At 68.0% G+C, this 19,948-nt stretch overlaps 6 protein-coding genes across 6 annotated transcripts; 1 reads left to right on the top strand and 5 right to left on the bottom strand.

Moving 5' to 3' along the window:
* Positions 1-1,348: 1,348 nt before the first annotated feature.
* Positions 1,349-6,713, bottom strand: EMIHUDRAFT_435925 (hypothetical protein). Its single transcript, XM_005772326.1, has 15 exons — positions 6,031-6,713; positions 5,377-5,796; positions 5,251-5,303; positions 4,827-5,133; positions 4,379-4,756; positions 4,035-4,308; positions 3,878-3,962; positions 3,679-3,754; positions 3,557-3,607; positions 3,387-3,479; positions 3,139-3,308; positions 2,777-2,933; positions 2,372-2,473; positions 2,174-2,244; positions 1,349-1,984 (listed from the first exon to the last, which is right to left on the bottom strand). Exons 1-15 carry the CDS (start codon positions 6,667-6,669, stop codon positions 1,780-1,782), a joined length of 3,081 nt encoding a protein of 1,026 aa, XP_005772383.1. The 5' UTR covers positions 6,670-6,713; the 3' UTR covers positions 1,349-1,779.
* Positions 6,714-7,448: 735 nt separating this feature from the next.
* Positions 7,449-7,775, top strand: EMIHUDRAFT_208683 (hypothetical protein; the record flags this gene model as incomplete). The annotated part of the gene is made up of 2 exons (XM_005772327.1): positions 7,449-7,599; positions 7,693-7,775. The coding sequence occupies 2 exons, from the start codon at positions 7,449-7,451 to the stop codon at positions 7,773-7,775; spliced, it is 234 nt and encodes a 77-aa protein (XP_005772384.1).
* A 190-nt stretch (positions 7,776-7,965) lies between these two features.
* Positions 7,966-9,646, bottom strand: EMIHUDRAFT_435927 (hypothetical protein). The gene is made up of 5 exons (XM_005772328.1): positions 9,419-9,646; positions 8,998-9,350; positions 8,606-8,717; positions 8,432-8,511; positions 7,966-8,203 (listed from the first exon to the last, which is right to left on the bottom strand). Exons 1-5 carry the CDS (start codon positions 9,626-9,628, stop codon positions 8,110-8,112), a joined length of 849 nt encoding a protein of 282 aa, XP_005772385.1. The 5' UTR covers positions 9,629-9,646; the 3' UTR covers positions 7,966-8,109.
* Positions 9,647-10,358: 712 nt separating this feature from the next.
* EMIHUDRAFT_435928 (hypothetical protein) lies at positions 10,359-11,257 on the bottom strand (the record flags this gene model as incomplete). Its single annotated transcript, XM_005772329.1, has 2 exons — positions 11,216-11,257; positions 10,359-11,135 (listed from the first exon to the last, which is right to left on the bottom strand). A coding segment is annotated over exon 2 (414 nt), but the record flags the coding sequence as incomplete, so codon positions are not given.
* A 370-nt stretch (positions 11,258-11,627) lies between these two features.
* Positions 11,628-14,553, bottom strand: EMIHUDRAFT_451022 (NAD-dependent malate dehydrogenase). The gene is made up of 8 exons (XM_005772330.1): positions 14,023-14,553; positions 13,585-13,644; positions 13,380-13,493; positions 13,119-13,193; positions 12,854-12,937; positions 12,548-12,658; positions 12,181-12,216; positions 11,628-12,028 (listed from the first exon to the last, which is right to left on the bottom strand). Exons 1-8 carry the CDS (start codon positions 14,500-14,502, stop codon positions 11,960-11,962), a joined length of 1,029 nt encoding a protein of 342 aa, XP_005772387.1. The 5' UTR covers positions 14,503-14,553; the 3' UTR covers positions 11,628-11,959.
* Positions 14,554-16,574: 2,021 nt separating this feature from the next.
* Positions 16,575-18,389, bottom strand: EMIHUDRAFT_435932 (hypothetical protein). The gene is made up of 6 exons (XM_005772331.1): positions 18,150-18,389; positions 17,759-17,878; positions 17,596-17,689; positions 17,367-17,521; positions 17,104-17,171; positions 16,575-17,031 (listed from the first exon to the last, which is right to left on the bottom strand). The coding sequence occupies exons 1-6, from the start codon at positions 18,159-18,161 to the stop codon at positions 16,770-16,772; spliced, it is 711 nt and encodes a 236-aa protein (XP_005772388.1). The 5' UTR covers positions 18,162-18,389; the 3' UTR covers positions 16,575-16,769.
* Between the last annotated feature and the right edge of the window lie 1,559 nt (positions 18,390-19,948).

Consider the following 19,948-nt stretch of genomic DNA (forward strand, 5'->3'; position numbering starts at 1 on the left):
CGCGCCTCGGCCTCGTCCGCCTCGGCCTCTGCCAGCCGGGCGGCTGTCCGCGAGGCCTCCGCGGAGAGTGGCGGGCGCATTTTGCGCCTCGAGCCTCCGCTGCGATCGCGCCTCGGCGCCCTGCACGAGCGAGTCCATTCGCGTGCTCCTGGCCACGTCGAGGACTGTCTGGCTCTGCATTGCTGTGTCGCGGGCGGCGCTGCATGGGCAGGTCACGTTTGAGGACCAGCGGGAGAGGCAGCGTACGTGACCGGACCCCGCGCAGGAGACGACGGCCTGACAGCCCGTCGCGACCCACACGACGCCGCCGTGGCAGCCATAGGTGACGCCATAGACGCAATCCCCGCCCTGGTGCCCCTCCCTGCCCCCTTCGCTGGAGATCTGGCGGACGAGGGAGCACTCCGCCGCAGCCCGAGCCCCGCCAGGCCGCGACAGCAGCCAGAGCAGGCCGAGGCGGAGCTTGGGCGGCAGGGAGCAAAGGCGACCGGGCGGCGCGGTGCGCATATAACACACATTCAAGGCAAGCCGCGTTTGGCGCCGATATCTACTCGTAGCGCCAGGAAAATGTTCGAGCGGACTTCTCAGCCTTGTGATCTGTGATCTGTAAGGGTCCGCCCGCAGGCGCATTTTGTATACCGAGGCGGTGCCCGGTGCCGAACCTGGGCGAGGGTGGTGGAGAGGGCGGTCCGTCGGCGCCAAACCACATCCCGCCGAGGCGGGCAGGTTCCACGCGTTCCCGGATTGCCCTATTGGAGGTAGGCCGCTCGTCTAGCCAATCAGCCTTAAGCGAGCGGCCTGGCCGTTGGAATGGCCGAGTTTGGTGTGGCTTGCGTCCTCGCATCGTTCGTGGTTACAAGCAGCGTTATGAATGAACACGTTATCATCCACGACACACGTTCGTCGGGAGGGGGGAGGTCTGTGACCTACCTAATTGTCCGGCATGCGAGGGCATGCTCGGCCGTTCGGAGTCCCCCCTTTCGTGTCACCATTCTCTCGGTTAGCGTCTGAACTTGACGGGTGGCTTCCGGGGCGATTCCTGCCTCCGCTTGCGTTGGCGCTGTCGCTGGGCTTTCGGCGCCGACCTCTCGTCCTCATCAACATCATGCTGCTGGCTCGTCCCTCTGCCTCTCCCTGGCTCATCGAATCGCTACGTTCATGCTCGAACCGCTCTCTCGTCTCTCCTCGGCGGCCGGGGAGCGGGGTGCCTCTTCCTCTGGCTGCTCTTCCTCTACGTCCATCACTGTAAAGTCGTCATTTGTTTGGCTATCGTCATCGTACACGTACTTGCCGGGGTTTTCTAGAGATGCCCCCCGCCCCCCCCTGGCCACCTGCCCTCCCCCCCGTCGGGGGTTGTACCAGCTTCCAGCTACCACGCGTAAACAGAGGGCGAATTCCAAAGAAAACACATTGTCAGGCGCACGAAAGACTCACATCATCACAACTGTAGCACAAAAAAGAGAGGGGCTATACTCGATACTCGACGCCGTGTCCGGTCTCGGTCAGCGTCTGAGAAGAGATGGTGGGCGGGAGGGGGTGGGTGGGCGTCGACCAGCGTGGCGCAACACCGCCGTGCCAGATGTCCCTCAGGGAAGTGATCGAGAGCTCCTAGAGCCCCCATCTTGCGCCGCCCCGCGTGCGCCGCCTGCGCCTGCCCCACCCCTCTCCCACCCCCTCTCACGGAAGCGTCGAGGGGCCTGCTGCTGCTGCTGCCGCCGCCGCCGCTGCTGCTGCTGCGGCGGCTTCTGTTGCTGCTGCGGCGGCGGCGGCTGCTGCCCCTGGTCACATCTGGGCGGACGATCCGAAGAGGTTGGAGAAAGTGCTCACCATGCCCGCGATGCCCGACTCGACGAGAGTGCCGACTACGCCCGCGCCTTGCGCCTCGCCGGCCGCCGCCGAGCGCGGCTGCACGAGCCGCAACAGGCAGAGGCCGAGCTCGTGCAGCGTCGCACGCGTGACGCGGGTGAGGGCGGTGAGCGAGGCGTACCTGCAGAGGGGATGTCGGGGGGGGGGGGGGGGGGCTGTCTCGTGCGATGTATTCCGAGCACCGCGCGAGCACACGGGGCGCGCGAGTACCACGAATACCGCTGAGTTGGGGGGGGGACAGGGGGAAGAGGTCTCCTCTCGAGCGCTCGTCCGGGTGCACGGGTGGTTTCAGCCCTCTAGCGAGCCGTGCCCCACCCTAGTGTCGGTCGAGCAGAGCAGCGCTGCGTGCTTGAGCAGCGCGACCGCCCGCTCGCCGCTCACCTGCCGACAGCACCGCGGGGGCAATCTCGGCCGATCTCGCCCAATCCCGGCCAATCCCGGCCAATCCCGGCCAATCTCGGCCAACCTCGGCCGATCCCTTCCAATCTCGCCCGATCTCGCCGCTCGCCTGCCGAGGCACCGCGGCGCCGCCGAGCGGGCTCTGCGCGCCCGAGCCGGGCGACTCTGGCTCCTCGTACCGCCGCTCCGACTCGTCGTCGAGCTGCTCCGCCTGCGGGAGGGAGGGCACGAGGGCGGCGGCTCTGGGCCGTCTAGAAGGAAGACAGCAGCGGCGTGGAGACAGCAGCGGCGTGGAGACACCAGCCCTTGCGGAGACACCAGGGTGTGCGTGGCTCCAAAACACACCGCGGTGTGCGTGGCGCCGCTGGAACGCATCTGCAGACAGCCGAGCGCGTGCCTACTCGAGCGCTAGTGACGCGCGCCGGGATCTGTCCTCCTTCTCTCCCTTTCCTCGAGATGAGGGGAGATGGGGGGAGATATGGGGAGATCGATCGTCCACATCTAGGGCTGCTGCCATCCGAATGTCGAGGAGCGCGTCGAGGAGCTCGACGAGCAGTTGCAGCCGCGACACGATCGCGCCGAGGTCGTTGAGCGGCCCACGATCGATCTTTATGCGGGCGAGGGGGCGCTGGACCATGTACTTGGCGATGGCGGCGAGCTTGAGCGCGCGCCTGGGGGTGGGGGGAGGAGGGACAGTCAGGTCTGGGGTTGGGGTTGGGGTTCAGGGTTAGGGTTGGGGTTCAGGGCTGGGGCTGGGGCTGAGTGTCCGGTGAGGGCTGCGGGTTTGGGTCGGGGGGGGGAGGGGGGGGGGGTGCGGGGTTCAAGGCGAGTGCTAGGCGCGCTAGGCTGGAGCTGCTACGGCACTGCAGCGCGCGCCGCGACTCGAGCAACGCGTCGCACGCGGCGGACGTCGGCGACGAGTAGAGCGTGTCGCGCCCGCCCAAGCCCGCCGCGTCCAGCGCGCGCGTGTTCGCTGCCGCCGCCGCCGCCGCCGCCGACCCCGCGGCGGGCGTCGGCAGCAGCACCGCGCCAATGAGCTCCTGTGCCTGCGGGAGGAGGAAGAGCGAACGCTGAGCCCCTCCTTTTCCAGCGGCCCGCCCCTACCCCTCCGCAACTCCTGTCGCCTGCGCGAGCGCCTCGCGCATCGGCGCGTCCCGCCGCATCTCGGCCGAGAGAGCCTCGACGCGCGCGCGACACTCTCGCAGCTGCCGCCGCGCCTGACGTGTGCCACACCAGGTCACGTGCCATGTCCCATCACACGCTACCTTGTCTTGTCGCGCAGCTGCCGGCGCGCCTCCACCGCCTCCTCCTCCGCCCCGAGACTCTCTCCGAGCGGGTCACTCGCCTGGTCAGCTCAGGACTGAGGAGTCAGCTCATTGACTGGTCGAGAGGGCTGCCACCGCCAGAGCTACTCGCCGGCTCGGCGTTGGCGACGCGCGAGGGGGGCGTGTCGCGCTCCCGCTCGCCGGAGTCCTCGAGGATTGCGGATTGCCTGGCACCAGCCACCCAGTCTCACCAACGGAATCGCACTCGATGTGATCCCCTCGAGGGTCTAGGAAGTGTCTAGGAAGTGTCTAGGAAGTGTCTAGCAAGTGTCTAGGGTTAGGACGGATGCCAGCCCGCGATCATCTCGCACGGGAGCGGCGCGTGCGACTCGAGCAGCGGCCACTTGGCCTTGCACTGCCAGCAAAAGTGCGCGCCTGTCGGACATGTCCCGGACATGTCATGGGCGTGTCCAGGACACGCCCCCCTCTGCCAGCGAAAGTGCGCGCCGCAGGCGCACGCGACGTCGAAGGCGGCGACGGAGGTGGCCGCGGCGGCGGGGCGCTGCAGCTCGGCGACAGTGCAGTGGATCGCGTGGCCGCAGTGCGTGGGACAGGTCTGCCAGCAGGCCGACTCGTCGAGGAAGGTTGCGACGATGTTGTTCTCGTACTCCTCCCGCTCCGCCTCGGTGAGCAGCGCCTGCAGCGTCCCCTCCTCCACCGGCGAGTACCTCGGCGCCGCCCCCTCGGCGTCGCCCTCCCTCGCCGGCCTGCAGAGCGGCACCTGCAGAGCAACCTCCCATAATCTCCCCCAATCTCCCACAACCTCCCACAACCCGGCCTGCAGTACGCACCTGCCCTTCGTGCACCCCTGCGCGCAAGTGCGCACGCAGCCTCGCCTCGCCCCCCACCGAGTCCTCCTCGAAGGCTTCCGCCGCCGCAGCCGCCACGCCGCCGCCCGCACCGCCCTCGCCCGCCGCCGCCCCGCCGCCCTCCCCGCCGCCTGCGCCGCCGCCCGCGCCGCCGCCCGCGCCGCCGCCCGCGCCGCCGCCGCCCGCGCCGCCGCCTGCGCCGCCGTTCGCTCCGCCGGTTGCGTCGGCGGGTGGCGCGGCGTCGGGCGGTCCGGCGTGGAAGGGGGCGCCGAAGAGAGTGGCGAGGAGGTGCGGGTTCGCGTCGAGGGCGTTGACCACCTCGCCGTACGACCACTTGAAGTGGCGGAGCAGCGCGATGGCATGCGGCCTATTGTTGCCACCGGTCGTAGTTGAGGGGGGTGATGCTCAGTCACGGCAGCAGCGCGGTGGCGTGCGGCCGGTCAAGGCCCTCGACACGCGCGCGCACGCCGGCCAGCTGGTCAGTGAGGTGCCCCTCGACCATGTTGTGGCTGTACGCCTGCGCAACCTCCGGCACGCCGAGGGTCGACCCGGACGAGGAGCGCCGCAGCCCGCGGATCGCGCCCTGCCACCCCGCCCGCTCGGTCTCCGAGACGGGGGCGATGGCGGCGCGCTCGAGCCCAAGGTTGCGCGCGGTCTCCACCCACACGAGCGCGCGCGACGGCAGCTCCGGCCCGCCGTAGGGAGCGGGCAGCCTCGGCTCGACGCGAGGGACGTACCTGGCGGGGGAGTGGCTGATGGCTGATGAGCAGTGAGCTGCTTGACGCGTTCATTAGTGATCAAGGCTCGACGCGAACTACGACTGGTCCAGTAGTTGAGGTACCACCAGTACATACCTGCGGTCGGTGTCGGTGCAGGCCGCGCGCAGCAGCGCCTCTGCCTGCGGCTCCTGTTCACAGCCGGCCGTGTGAAGAGGCGCCGTTCACACACTCACAGCAGCAGCGCCTCTCCCCCCGCGGCACCTCGAACTGCGACGGCGAGCCGGCGGGCGCCGCCGCCTGCGGGAACTCGCGGAAGACGCGGTCGCGCAAGTTGCGGAGGAAGGTGAAGGCGTCGGGCTGGGCCATCTCCTTGATGGTGACTGCCATGAAGAGCAAGCCCTGCGTCGGGAGCAGGTTGTAGTGCATCATGCCGAGCTCGGTGAGCACGGTCAGGTCGCTGTGCCGTTGCAGCTGCGCCGACCGCACGAGCTTGTCGAGCAGCCGGTGGAACTCGCTGTCGTCGCAAGACGTCGCGAGGGCGGGGTGGGTGCACGACGCGCGCCGGCCCTCCCCGCCGAGCGCAACCACGGCGCAGAAGCGCACCGCAGGCCGCCAGAGACCCTCGCACACCGCCGCCGCCTCGGCCGACCGCTTGACGCCGTCGTCGACGCGGCGAGACGCCTCGGGGCGGGGTGAGGCGCGGGCGTCTCAGAAGTGGTGTCTCGGAGGTGTCTGGGAGGTGTCTGCGAGGTGTCTGGGAGGCGTCTCGGAGGCGTCCCCGAGGTGTCTCTGGGAGGTGTCTGGGAGGTGTCTGCGAGGTGTCTGGGAGGCGTCTCGGAGGCGTCCCCGAGGTGTCTCTGGGAGGTGTCTGGGAGGTGTCTGGGAGGTGTCTCGGAAGGTTCTCGGAAGGTTCGCCTCCGAGAGGACGAGCGCGTGCGCCGAGGCGCCGTGCTGCAGCAGCAGCCGGACGCAATCCCAGTGCGCCCCCTCGGCGGCGTGCTGCAGCGCCGAGCGGTCTCCCACATCAACGTCCTCGAGCGAGACTACCTGCCCCGACTGGAGCAGCACCTCGAGCACGGAGGCGTCGCCGCGAGCCGCGGCGAGGTGCAGCGGGAGGGCGCCGGAGCGGTCGGACTGGTTGATGTTTGCGCCGCTCTGCACGAGCTCGTGCACCACCTCGGCCGACCCGCCGCCCGCGATCGCCAGGTGTAGCGCGTTGCCCGACGTGCCGTCGATGCCTCCGTTGACGCCAGGGTGGCAGCTCGACATGCACTTGGAGTTGTTGGCGGTGCGGAGGGCGAGGGCGCGGCGCAGCGCGGCGAGGTCGTTGTTGACGATCGCGTGCGACACCTCGCGGTTCTGGAAGCTCGCAACCGGGCAGCAGCGGAACGGCGCGCACGCGGCGAGGCAGCGGGCGGCCAGCGAGTGCTGCCGGCTGCACTCGGAGGCGCGCGCGCGCTGGCAGTCGCCGAGCGTGAGGGACGGCGTGCGCTCGCCCACCGACGCCCCCTGAGGGTGGATCTGGGTGTAGTCGGAAATGTTGACGGTGCGCATCGGCGAGAGATAATACCGCGGTAGATCCACAGCCCTGATCGCGCCGGCTCCTTGGGCCTCATTAAAAGAAAAATCAAATACTTTTTCGTTTTGCTGTTCGTGTGCGGCGGCGTCGCAGGACGAGGCAGAAGAGAACGACGCGACAGAGGAGGAAGTGACAAGGGAGAGACCGACGAGAGTGGGACGGCCGCGAGGTGGCATGAAGGTTGCAGCGAGAAGCGGCGAGAGACTGCGAAAAGAGATACGAAGAGGCAGACTCCCCAGGGTGGGCGACGGCTAGCGCACCACACTCCTCTCCTTAAAATCCCTGTGTGGTGGCGGCGTGCCGTTCTCCCATCCCTCCCTTGGGTTGTGTGTTTTCTTTCTTTCTTTCTTTGTTCGTGTGCGGTGTGTGGGGGTGTTGGAGCGCACTTGTCCAACTTTTGTTTTTTGCGTGTCAACCTGCGGTTAAGATTGCTTGTCAAACCACACCCCAGAGTGAGTCTATCGGTAAGCGCGGGTTAGCGCGGGTTCCACACGGGTTAAGCCGCACTAACCCAGCACGGGTCAGCACGGGTTAGTCTCGGGTTACCATAACCCATGCTGACGTATGCCCCCCAGCCGCATGGGTTAGTGCCGGGTTAGTGCCGGGTTAGTGCCGGGTTAGTGCCGGGTTATGGTAACCCATTCTGACCCGTGCTGACCTGTGCCGGGTTAGTGAGCACTAACCCGCGCTAACCCGCGCTTACCGGACTCACCCCAGACGGCTGGGGAGCCCGAACCCAGATCGAGGTTACGCCATGAACCGTCTCCTGGTGCTTCTCGTCGCGTTCCTCGCCAGCGCGGTCGCGTTCGTTCCGCCGATGACCGCGCGCAGCCTGTCGGCAGTCGCAGCGCCCGTCACGCGCAGCCACGTTGAGATGGGAAGGGGCGACAAGCGGACGGCAAAGGGTGCGCCTCTCCGCTCCTCCCACGCGAGCAGCATCATCCGCCGCCTCAGCTGCCGCCCACTTCACATCCGCTGCTTCTCCGTGCCCTCTCCAGGCAAGCGCAAGGCAAAGAGCTTTGGCAACGCACGCCCTCGCAACGGTGAGCTCCGCAAGCGCGCTGCCTCGAACACCGAGTGAGGGTCTGGCGAGACTGCCGCGCCGCAGCTCCTCCTTCTCTTGTGCTGGCCACCAGCTGTGTACAACCGCCGTGCCGCCGCTCTCGTGAGCTGCTGATCCCCAATGTGAGCAGTTCGAGGAGAGAGCTCGCAGCTCGCAGCACGATCTGCCCAAAAAATATATATGTTATATCGTCTGCGCGCCATTTTTTAAGTTTTCAATCCTTTCAACCAAAATATAAAGCGCCTGGGCGGGCGCCTGTCTACGGCGTGGACGGCAGCGGCCGGTCACGGCACACGAATCAGCCGTGTGCACGCATAGGTGGCACACAACGTGTGCGCGGCTCCGCGGAGTGTCATTGCCCCCTCGCCGCCAGAGCCCCTTGCATCGCCAGCAGGGCCTCCGCTCGTCGTCGCCGCCGGAGCGCACAGCCGCGCGCAAACTCTAGCCTTTGAGAGGGCGCGAGGGAGGGGGGAGGGGCAGCGAGGAGTGAGCGGGCGGCGGCGCGGCTCCGCCCGCTCACACACCTCTACCTCGTGCCGGCCATCGCGCCGCCACAGCTCGGCTACAGCTCGGCTACAGCTCGGCTGCATCTCGGCTACATCTCGGCTGCATCTCGGCTGCATCTCGGCTGCATCTCGGCTACATCTCGGCTGCATCTCGGCTGAATCTCGCGCCTCTCCCGCGTATCAGCCATCCCCAGCGCCGTCGCGCGCTGGACAGCGCTCAGCCCGTCGCAGGCGGCAAAGGAGCGGAGCTGAGAGGAGGGCGGAGGCGGAGGCGGTGGTGGAGGCTGGAGGGGAGGGAGACGGAGAGGAGGAGGAGGGAGTGAGGAGGATCTGGCGAGTCACCTGCGCGAGGGCGGCAGTCTCGTCGGGCACGCCCCACGCGCCGTAGAGACGCGCGAGCGACGGCGCGGGGGGAGCGTCGAGGCTGAGGACACACAGCTCGTCGCGCAGCCGCCTGGTGGGCAGAGTCCGAGACGGTTCAGGGAAGGCTCCGGGAAGGGCCCAGCTCGAGGCGGAGCACACACGCCGCGCAGCCGCCTTGGTCCGCTCGCCGAGCGCCCTCGCCTCGGCTCCATCTCGGCTCCTCTCGGCTCCATCTCGGCTCCATCTCGGCTCCTCTCGGCTCCATCTCGGCTCCATCTCGGCTCCATCGGCTCCTCTCGGCTCCATCTCGGCTCCTCTCGGCTCCATCGGCTCCTCTCGGCTCCATCTCGGCTCCTCTCGGCTCCTCTCGCCTTGTGCGCTCCTCGAGCGCCCTCGCCTCGAGCTGCCGCCGCACCCGCAGCAGCGTCGGCCCGCTCACGTTGCCCTCGCCACCCTCGCCCGCCTCGGCGTCCTCGTCCTGCGCTTCAGAGCCCCGCGTCTCGTCGCGCACGGCGGTGACGCCTCTCGCCTCGTGCCACCGCCCCTGCTCAATCTTGGGGATGTGGAGGCGGCCGACCGCGACGACATCGACGCACACACCGACGGCCTCCTTGCGCACCTCGCGCACCTCGAGCAGGCTGGTGGTGGAGAGCGCGTTCTTGTGCGGCGTGACGAGCAGAGAGCCGATCACGCCGTCCTTGGCCGCGTCGAGCGCCGCGAGGCCCTGTGTCCGGGAGGGAGCGCCGTCGAGAACGCAACGCCGCGAACACTGCGGGGGAGCGAGGAGCGCACCTCTGCGTGGTTAATCACGAGCCGTCTCGACTCGCCCGGCAGCAGCAGCTCTGCCATGGGCATGTGAACAAGCGGGAGCGCGTCGCGCCCGGAAGCGAGAAACTCCGGCGCGCCCATGAGAGGGTGTATTTCACGTTCGCGAGGGCGAGACGCGGTCCCAACAGGCCGCAGCGGCATGGGGAGGAGAGCAGCACAGGCGAATGACATCATGTGAGATGCAACGAGGAGCCGACACTGCTCTCTGTCCAGCCGTCCAGTCGAACCTTGAAGAATTCTAGCAGGGTGGTTGAGGGGTTGAGGGTTGAGGCCCCCCCTCAACCATCTGGTTGACGGTTGAGACCCCCCCTCAACCCTTTAGTTGAGGGTTGAGGCCTCCGGGGCCTATTCACAGGCTCGAGCGTGATCACAAGATAAACTGGAAGAGCCTGCCGCCCAAAAAATCGCTTCGCCTGCGGCGCGCTCTTGCGCTCCTCGCTTGCGCGCGCCTCTGCGTGAGCCGCAGCGCACGCACCGCTCCCCTCGCTCTCGATCGACGAAAGCTCGAGAGAGGAGGACCTGTCACGTCTCAGCTGGCGCTTTCCGCTTTGGCCTTTGCCGCAGCGCGTCCGTGCACGTTCGTGCACACGATCGGCCAGGAGGAGTCGCTCGACATCGTAGGGGTGTCCCCTCAACCTGTGACCTGACCTCGCTGTCGTGTTACGTGTAGTCTGTACACTGTGGCGAACGGTCAGCGAGTCTAGCGAGAGGTCGCGGCGTGTGGTCCCCACGTTCGTCGTCGAGAGACGGTGTCCACGACAAAAGAGATATCACACCGCACCACCGTGTTAGGTGTTACGGCGTGTTGCGTGTAGTCTGTGTACACTGTAGCGAACGGTTAGCGAGTCTAGCGAGAGGACGCGGCGTGTCCCCAGAGGTCCCGCGGGCCGCGCGCGCCCCCGGCTTGACTTTTTTACCCGCAGCGCGAGCGCACGCTCGGCCCACACGCGGCGCCGCGGCCCGCCGGCCGGCCGGGCGCGGCGGCGTACTCTCGCCTGCCGCCGGCCCGCCACCTGTTAGCCTTTGAAGAAAAATACCGAGTGACACTACACACACGTATACGCGGATGGAAAATGCCTCGTGGATTATGCCATGAGACATGCGACACGACAGAGTGTTGTTCAAGAGTGCAGAGTCGAGACGGAGAGTGTTTTGTCCTCCCGCATCGCGGGCCAATATCTGGGTAGGGGACAGTTCGATTGCTGCGGTTGTGACGCAGGGTCCAACGGGCCGCTCGCTGCCGGCTCGCCAAGAAAATCGCAGGGGCGCGCCTCCTCGCGCCTCTAATTGCGAGCTGCTAATTAGCGCCTCACCAGCCATCGCTGGGGGCAGGCACGGCGGCCAGCGGGACGACGGCCGTGACGATCGCGCCGGGGCGGAGGTTGGGCGACCGCGCCAGGATTTTGGCCGCGATGGCCGGCGCGTCGGCGTCCGCTGCGGCCTCCTCGACGGAGCAGCTCTGCGTGGACGGCATCGAAACGAGCTCAAATGACTTGAGCACCAGCCGGCGGCACGAGGCGCCGCGGGCGCCGGAGCCGTGCCGCGCGACGCGGCAGACCCAGCGGAGGAGCACACCGCGTCTCGCCGTCGTTTCGGCGCCGCGCTGCTTGCGGGGTGGCCCAGTCGCAGCCGAGGTGGCGGGAGCCGCACCTCTAATGAAGGCCTTGGCCGCCACCGCCGCCTGCGTCGGCGAGGCGCGGGGAGTGTGGCGGTGGGGCCGGCTGGGGTGGGAAGGGGCGGGGCTTGCTCCGCAGCACGCACCCTGGCGCTCCTCCTGCGCTTGACGGGACGAGGCATCGGCCGCTGGGCGAGGTGAGGCGATCGCCTAGGCAAGCTACGGCCGCGAATTCTTTGTTGGTAAGAAACACCATTCGAACGTTCCTACCTACCTACACAAAGTGGTGGGGCACGGGGGGGGGGGGCGACCCTCGCATCTCCACCCCCGGACACGGATAGGAGCCCCAGGCATTCAAGTGCAAGCACTGGCCCGGTGCGCGTGGCCCGTGGCTCGTGGCACGTGGGTGAGCAGCCTGCCCCTCCCTCCCGACAAACCAACTCCCGCGGACACACACGACACACAATCGCCCAGAACGCAGAAGCCCAGAAGGAGCTCATCTTTCGCGAAGAGCCGACGAGCGCCGAGACCCGAGCCACGCGCGAGCGACGTGAGCGAGATTTGCTCCCGCGAGTTTTTGCAAAATAAAAACAGCCCGACGGGACAGAGGCAGAGCCGAGCGGACGGGAGAGAGAGCGATGAGCGTACGGAGAGAGAGGACAATGTACGTCGAACTCGCCGGCACCACACGCTCTCCCCAGGCTGCCCCTGCCCACACACGCCGAAAGGCGAAAGGCCCCAGCGTTCATGCCATGAATTTGATTCATGCGACGCGCGGCGACGGGGGGCGAGGTCCGGAGAGGGCGCAGGCGCTCTGCCGCCCGCGGGAGAGAGCCCTCAGGGCGGCCTTCTCCCGCGCGGCGAGGGGAGGTAGGGGGTCGCTCTCCGGTCTACTTGACGAAGCTGATGCCCTTGTCAATCTGCTTCTGCAGGTCGGGCAGCAGCTTGTCGAGCCATCCCTGCCGCCGCCGGGAGGGTGGGGCGGGGTGAGGCGCACGGAGGGCCGGGGTGGTGGGGGGCGAGGTAAGCCACTCCTCCACACGGCGGTGTGGGGGCCAAGGGCCGGGCTGCCCCTCGCGTCTCCCAGGGGGGGCAAAGCGGCGGTCCGCGCCTGCTCGTAGCTCGAGAGCGGGCCGAAGGGCAGCACCTGGGGAGGGAGGGAGGGAGGGCGCTCGGTGTCTCTCGGCCTCCCGCGTGCGCGCAGGAGGGAGGGCGAGAGCGGGCGGGCGGGCAGGCGGGGGTGGGGCGGGGTGGGGGTGGGGGGGGGGGGAGCAGGGGTGGCGGGTCGGGCGGGAGTCAGTCGAAAGAAGACCAGAATGCACTCCACACGCGGCGCTCGGGCCGTCGGCAGAATCAGCGGACTGTGCGACATCCCTCTCCGCGGCCGGACGAGATTGGGCGAGATTGGGGCGAGATTGGGCGAGCTGTTGCGACGCATCCCTCGCGGGCGTGCGGGCAGCGACGGGGCGGGGGCGCGCCTCGGCAACGCCGCCGTCAGGGCCAAACTTGCAGGGGGACGCGAAGTACTGCGCCGAGGTGAGGGTGGACTCGACGTACGCGCACTGCACTACCTCCTCGCCGCGCATCGCCTGCGGGAGGACGCGCGAGGCGGACATGTCGTGGACGCGTCCGTCGCACCCCCCCCCCCCCTCGTGGCTACTCCGCCGAGAAGAAGAGGCCGCCGGCGTGTGCATGAGGTGTGCCGGTGTGTCTTGGGGGTGTGTGTGCGAGGTGTCAGGGAAGGTGTCTGGGAAGGTGTCTGCGAGGTGTCTGCGAGGTGCCACCTTGATGACGCCCTCAGTGAAGAGGTAGCCGGCGTATGCCATCGAGAGCGTCGCGGAACCGGACCCAGCCTTGGCCTTGACCACCTGCACTCACAGCCGCGCGCGTGAAGAGACGCCGTTCACACTCGCGCCGGCGAACCTCACCGCCACCAGACTGCACGTCGGCTAGATCTCGGCCAGATCTCGGCTGCACCTCGGCTGCACCTCGGCTGTACCTCCGCATTGAATCTCGGCTCATCTCAGCACATCTCGGCTCAATCTCCGCCTCGTCGCCGCCGAACTGGATCCGCACCGTCAGAGCGTCGAGCACATCGGCCGGGAGCGACGAAGCGCCCGGCACCTGGCGGAGAGAGAGGGGGGGAGGGGGGGCCGGGCGGCGTGCTTGGTGAGCCGCGAGGCGGCGGAGTGGCGGCAGAGTGACGCGGCTGGACAAGGGTCTGTGTGAGTGAGAGGCGGCAGTGAAGTAGCGAGGCGACGGCGCAGCGTCGGGAGAGTGCCCGCGGCGTGCGCAAGTGGAGAGGAGCGCCTGCGAGAGCAGCGGCAGGATGGTGATGCCCGCGTGCCCGCCGATGACCGTCACGTCGATGTCCTTAGGCGAGCATCCCAGCTTCTCCGCCAGAAAGGTGTTGGCGCGGCACACCTGCGGCGCAACGGGGTGCGAGGGAGGACTCGCGGAAGGAAGGGGGAGGGGGGGGGGGGGGGTCCGCGGAAGAGGCGCTTGCGCGGCGCACGTCGAGCGTCGTCACGCCGCACAGCTTCGCCGGCTTGTACACGCCCGCCTTCTTCAGCACCTGCGACGGCGGCGGCTTGCACGCGGCTGCAGCTTCGGCACATCAGAGGAGGCGGCTGAGGCGGCGGAGGCGGTGCTGGCGGCGGTGGCGAAGGTGGGTGATGGCGGCGCCGGCGGCGGCAGTAGGAATGTGGTCGACGGCGGCGGCGGCGGCGGCGGCGGCAAGAGTGGTGGTGGCGGTGGTGGGCGGGGAGGGCAGCGGCGGCGGGAGCGCGGCAGGAGGCATTGTGTGGCATGCGAGAGTGAGCGCGGGCGGGGCGGGGCCGAGAGCGGGGCACGTGGCAAGGCACAGGGGCCTGACAGACGGCGGAGGCGGCGTGCGGCGGGAGCGTGGCCGAGTGCGGCGGGAGTGTGGCACGGCGGCGAGAGCGCGGCGCGCCTCTGCGGCGATCGGCACAGTAGAGTTGACGGGGTTGGAGATGATGGCGAGCGTCGCGTCGGGGCAGTACTTTGCGCATCCCTCGACCAGCGTCTGCACGATCGACGCGTTCGTGTTGAACAGGTCGTCGCGCGTCATGCCCGGCTTGCGCGGCACGCCCGCAGGGATAACAACCACGCTCGCGCCTGTCAGCGTCCGCTCGAGGCCGCTGTTGCCCGACGGCGGCCAGGTGCCGGCCGAGGGCAGGTCCCCGGTGATCACCGCCTTGGTCGGGCAGTGCGAGAGGTCGGCCGCCACGCCCGGCGTGCCGACGACGTCATAGCAAGCAACCTCGTCTATCGAGTCGGACAGCTTGCACAGCAGCGAGAGCGGCTGGCCGATGCCGCCGGCGGCGCCGAGGACGGCGACCTTGACGTGCGACGACGAGGACGAGTACGCGCGAGCGCTGCGGCGGAGCAGCGAGGGGGCGGCGCGAAGCATAGACTGTGGTCGTTGATGGCGTCGTTGATGGCGTCGGAGTCAGCGAGGAGCAGCCTGGGAAGCGCCGGTGCGTTTTGGCGAGTTTTTTATCGTACAATGGAGAAGTTTACTTCGTAAGGTACCCACTCCCAACATTATTCCGCGACCCCCAACCTAGCTGCCCGGGCCTCCCACCTCACAAAGATTTGGCAAGAGCCACAAAGATTTGGCCGTCCACAAATGAGTGGCCAGGCCTCGTCCTCGACCGCAGCCGCGCCCGGCGCTCCACATCCACGGCCGCAAGGCAGGGCGCCGAAGGAGCACACGTGGGATGGAAGCTACGGGGAGAGCGGTGCCTGGCTGCACAACGTCACCGGGCTGCCCTGGGCCAAGGGCGGGCGATCAGCAGCCTCGATGGCTCAGCAGCGCGAGCGCAAGCGCGAGGACAAGCGCGACAGGAGCGGCAGGCCGGAGGCGTCCGGCGCGCAGAAGCGCAAGAAGGGCGCGGTGGAGGCGGAGCGGCGCGACAGGAACCGGCGGCTGAACGTCATCAACCAGTACCGCACAGCGGCTCGCAAGAAGAAGAAGATCCCACTCGACTCGAGCCAGGTGGCGCGCACTAGGGAGGAGAAGCGGCTTCTGGGCGACAATTTCGTGCACGAGGGCCAACGCGTGCGCGTGATCGAGGGGCTGCACGCTGGCTGCTGCGGCGTCGTGCTCGAGCGAGCCGTGCTGTGGGAGTGCGGCAGGGCGGTCACGGCCGTCGTTGAGCCGGAGCATCACCATGATGTGCTGCTGGACGAGGATGAAGATGAGGCCGGGCCGCGCCGCATTTCGCCTTACCAGGTGGAGCCGTGGCCTCGCGTCGGGCAGCAGGTCGGGCTTGATCTCAGCTTGATCTCAGCTTGATCTCAGCTTGATCTCGGCTGGACCCTGGCTGGATCTCGGATCTCGGCTGGATCTCTGCAGGTTTGCTGGCTGCCCGGCGAGCCCAACGCGATCGCCACGGTGACGTCTTTCCACGGCGGCGACGACAACGGCAGCGGCTACATCCTCTCTCGCCGCCTCTACGCCTCGCCGGCGACCGTCGAGGCGATGGCGGGTGGCGAGGTGCGTGGGACACGAGCAGCTTGAGTCATGAGCAGCTTGAGTCATAAGTCACGAGCTAAGAGTCACATAGCCGTGCAGGTGCGCGTCGGCTCGTGGGTGCGGCTGCTGCCGCCGCATCCAGAGTCATCGCCCGAGCTAGACGTCTCGACAGCCAGGCTGCCCGACGAGCCGTCGATCAAAGACGCGCAACGGATGCTTCACGAGCTCAACCTGCATGACGTCGCTGAGTTCAGCTCGGAGCAGCTGCACGAGCTCGTGACGTTCCCCTACTATCACCGAGTGCCCGGCTGGCACGCGCCGGCCATGTCTGCACAGCCCACACCGAGCACGCATCCGCATAGCTGGGTCTCAGCAAGCGCCGAGTTCCTGCCGTTGCGAGATGTGTATGTCGTGCGCGGTGCACGGCGTGCGGAGATTGCCTCGAGCTGGAGTGCGTGACCATGGCATCTCATGATACTCTAGAGCCGCTCGGTAGCGAAAGCGAGCGAGATCCGTGCTGCGCACATTGCAACCACGACCACATGTTCAAATGCGCGCACATGGGTCACGGCTCACGCCGGCGAGTGTGTGTATTCGTGCCCAGAGTGCGAAGTGTCCGGTTCGAGCGATGGCGAGTCGGGTGCCAGCGATGACGACAGCGGTGAGTAGGTGAGTCTACCCTAAAAGTACTCCATTGTACCCATGCGGAGCCTTTATTTTCCGGCCCACCTCCCCAAACGAACCTCTCCAGGGCGGGCGACGGCAGCAAGATACCGACCGACCGACCGACCGACCCTATTTACGTGGGAGACTAGAAAAGAAACCATCCGAGTTAGAAATCGGAGGTTACAAAACAGAACAAACGAACGACCATCAGAAAAAGTAAGGTCGAAGTGATGGTTGGAGGTCAGGTACTCTCGTGCAACCACAGTCCCCTAGGATCCTGGCAGACCTTTCTCAGGCCCACCCCGTGCGAACACCAGCTGTTAAACGCGCAAGCAAGTGGTTAAAAACTGTACTGTATATGGGCCAAGCCGTAAAGAGAACACACAACCCCCTCTCTCCCTTCTAGCGCTCCCAGTAACAGTCCCAGTAAGCTAAAAGATACGTACTTAAAGGGATTGCATGCGCCACTAGTACACCGCACCTCCAGTCCACGTATCACGTATATATCTGATCTCCCGCCCTCCCCTTCACAGTCACACCACCTCGACGTCTTGCCTCCCTCCGCTGTCTGGGCACGACTGGCGGCGCGGTGCTGCCCTCGCCGGGCCGGCTGGGCACGACTGGCGCTGTGCCGGCTCGGTCCGCGGTGGCAGCTTCCTGCGTCGGGCGGGGCTCGTGGCGGCGCCTCCGTGCGGCGGGGGGTGGGCGTCGTCGCCGCCGCTCTTCGAGCCGTCCGACGAGGCGATCGAGTTGCCGAGGCTCGACATGAGGCTGCTGCCAAGGTGCCCGCTCAGCCTGCGGCGGAGGAGGGAGGCGCTAACCTCGGGCATTCTCGCCTGATCTCGAGCACTGGTACGACGGCCACGCCTGCGAAGGAGGGAGCCGGTGCTGCTCCGGCTCGCGAGCTGCTCGAGCTGGTCGAGGAGGAGCCGCGCCTGCGTGCGGGGCGGGGGAGGGTGTGTGTCGAGCACTGCTGGGGAGATCTCGGGAGCGCACTGGCTCGAGAGGGGGAGGGGGGGGGGGGGGGGTCGGAGGAGTATGGGGCGAGGCGGAGGCGAGGGTGGAGAGTCGACGACGAGGCGGCGAGGGCGAAGGGGTGGGCGGCGAGGGTGGCGGCGGCGTAGCCGCGCCGAGACGGCGGCGTGCGGCTCATCAAAGACCGGCGTGGCGATGCGCCGGTAGACGCCTGACGCCTTGAGGGCGGGTGGCGTAGCCTCCGCAATCTCGTTGAAGGTGGCCGCGCCGTGCGCCCTCCTCCGCTCGTGGACGAGCAGCAGCGGGACGCCTAATCTCGGGCGATCGCGGGTGATCTCGGTCCATCTCGGCCCATCTCGGGTCCTCGGTGCGGCGGCGGGACGCCGTCGTGCAGCGCGGCCTGTAGCTCGCGCGTCAGGCTGGTGGCCCGATCTCCGGGCGAGAAGGTCTCGGCGTGGAGGTAGACGAGAAAGCAGACCTAGCCTCGGCCCATCTCGGGTCAGTCTCGGGCCATCTCGGGTCCTCTCGGGCGGACGAGGCAGCAGACCACGCTGGCGGGGCTGGCGTGATCGAGCGCGTCAGTCGAGCGCAGGACGCTCAACGGTAGCCCGCTCATGCTCGTCCGCCGGAGCTGCAGGCCGAGGGGTGCGGCGCGGCGCGGCGCCGCCTGGCGAGGGGTGATGGGGCGCTGAGGTGCGAGATGCGAGGGGCGGTGAGGGGGTGAGGGATGAGGGTGGTGAGGGGGTGAGGGGGAGGGGATGAGGGGATGAGGGGGTGAGGGGGTGAGGGGTGAGGGGCGAGGGGCGAGGATATGGCTAGGGCGAGGGTGAGGGTGGGGATGGGGGCAGGGGCGAGGGTGAGGAGGCGAGGGGCGAGGGTGAGGAGGCGAGGGGCGAGCAGCGAGGGCGAGGGTGGAGGCGGCGAGGGCGAGGCGCCGCCTGCTCGAGCATGTCGACGATCAGCTCGACGCCCGGGTTGTGCGGCGAGTGGTAAAAGTGGTACGGCCGCTTGGTGACGAGGCGCGGCGTCGGCCGGAGGAGCCGGTCGCTCGGAATGAAGATGGCGCGGTCGGCGCCAGGCACGCGCCAAGCCGTGAGCAGACGCTCGATGAGCAGCCGGAGCGAGACGGTCTGGAAGTCGCGCAGCCGGTGCCACGGGATGGGCGGGTGTCGAAACACGGCGGCCGCGAGCTCGTCGGGGCACGCCTCGCGGTGCACCTCGAGCGGCACGCCCCCGTGGGTCGGGTCGGTCTCGAGCACCAGCAGGATGGGCACGTCCTGGTCCACGGCGGCTCGCAGCTCCACCATGCAGTTCGCGGACGAGAAGTAGTCCGACTGCGGCTGCCCGAGCGGCGAGGACGAGCCGCTCAGAAAGACCACCAGCGCGCTCGAGTTGCCGACGTACTCGCCGAGCCGGGAGATGTCCTCGAGGTTGTCGACGTCGAGGAAGACCTGGATGTTCTGGACGTACCGCTGCAGCTGCCCCTTGACCGACCGCGCCTGGTCCTGCCCGCTCGCCCACGCGTGGCTCACGAAGCAGTGGAACACGTCGTGCGGGACCGACGGCGCGGCGACCACGCGCGCGCGGCTGCGAGTCAGCGTCTCCTCGTCAAGGGCGTCTCCGCCGCAGCAGCCCGCCCGCTGGACAAGGCTGGTCAGTTGCCTTCCGGAGAGGTTGGAGCGCCGCCGCGCCTTTGGGTCGACCTGCGGGAACAATGAGGTAAGGTCAGCCTTCTCCTTGCGATGAGGGCGGCGGCGACGGGAGGGACGAGCGCGGTGGCGATCCTGCCAGCGCGCGAATTCCCTCTCGGCAAAGGTGATCTGCGTCTGGTACGCGTTCTTTCGGCGCAGCACCGCCCAGAGAGAGAGGAAGAGGAGCAGGAAGGCGACGCACGCGATGCCGATCGCGTAGTACGGGAAGTTGATCCCCTCCTCCTTTGGGGGCGGCGGAGGCGAAGGCGGAGGCGATGGCAGGTACTCAGAGCAGCGCCCACCATCAACCGACTCAAAGCCCTCCTCGCACTCGCATACGGCTCTGCCCGGGCCATCCTGCTTGCACCAGCCGTTCGCGCCACAGGGGTCGGCGCGGCGGCACTCTCTGAGTTCCCAGGTTGGCATCGGAAAGGCAACCTCCCGAATCGTCTCGCCCCACCCCGAATAGTCGACCACGTCAGCCAACGGAAGCTCAACCCCGTCCAGCACCCCCTTTCTCGTGCTGAAGGGGAGGTACTGGATCACGGGGAAGGCGGCGAGCGCAGCGTCCTGCTGGCCGTGGGCGTCAAACGAGATGTTGCCAAAGAACTCGGGCAGCTCGGAGCTCAGGAGCGCCTCGGTGACGGCCGACGTGTTGAGCGAGCCAGTCGACTCGATCGCGTACGCCAGCGCCGACAGGGCGGCGATCGTGATTGCGCTGTGCCGCCCTGGCGCGGTGTCAAACTCGACTCGAAATCTGTCGTCGTACTCTCGGGAGGTCAAGTTGGTGAAGGCGCCCTTCGGCCCCGGCAGCGCCCTGTCCCAGGGGTAGGTCTCCAAGAAGTACTCGCCCTCCCACCAGCCCTCCGCCATCCGGGTTCGATACCTCGACTTGTAGAGCGAGGTGGTGAGGATGGTGGCGAGCGGAGCGTAGCTCAGGTTCCGCATGATGTTTGGCACCTCCACGGCACCGGGAGAGCAGACGAGCACCACCGTCGCCCCGTCATCCCTGAGCTGCGCCAGCGCCGACGCCAGGCTGCTCTCGT

This window comes from Emiliania huxleyi (assembly GCF_000372725.1).
Source record: "Emiliania huxleyi CCMP1516 unplaced genomic scaffold EMIHUscaffold_36, whole genome shotgun sequence".
Lineage (NCBI taxonomy): Eukaryota > Haptophyta > Isochrysidales > Noelaerhabdaceae > Emiliania > Emiliania huxleyi.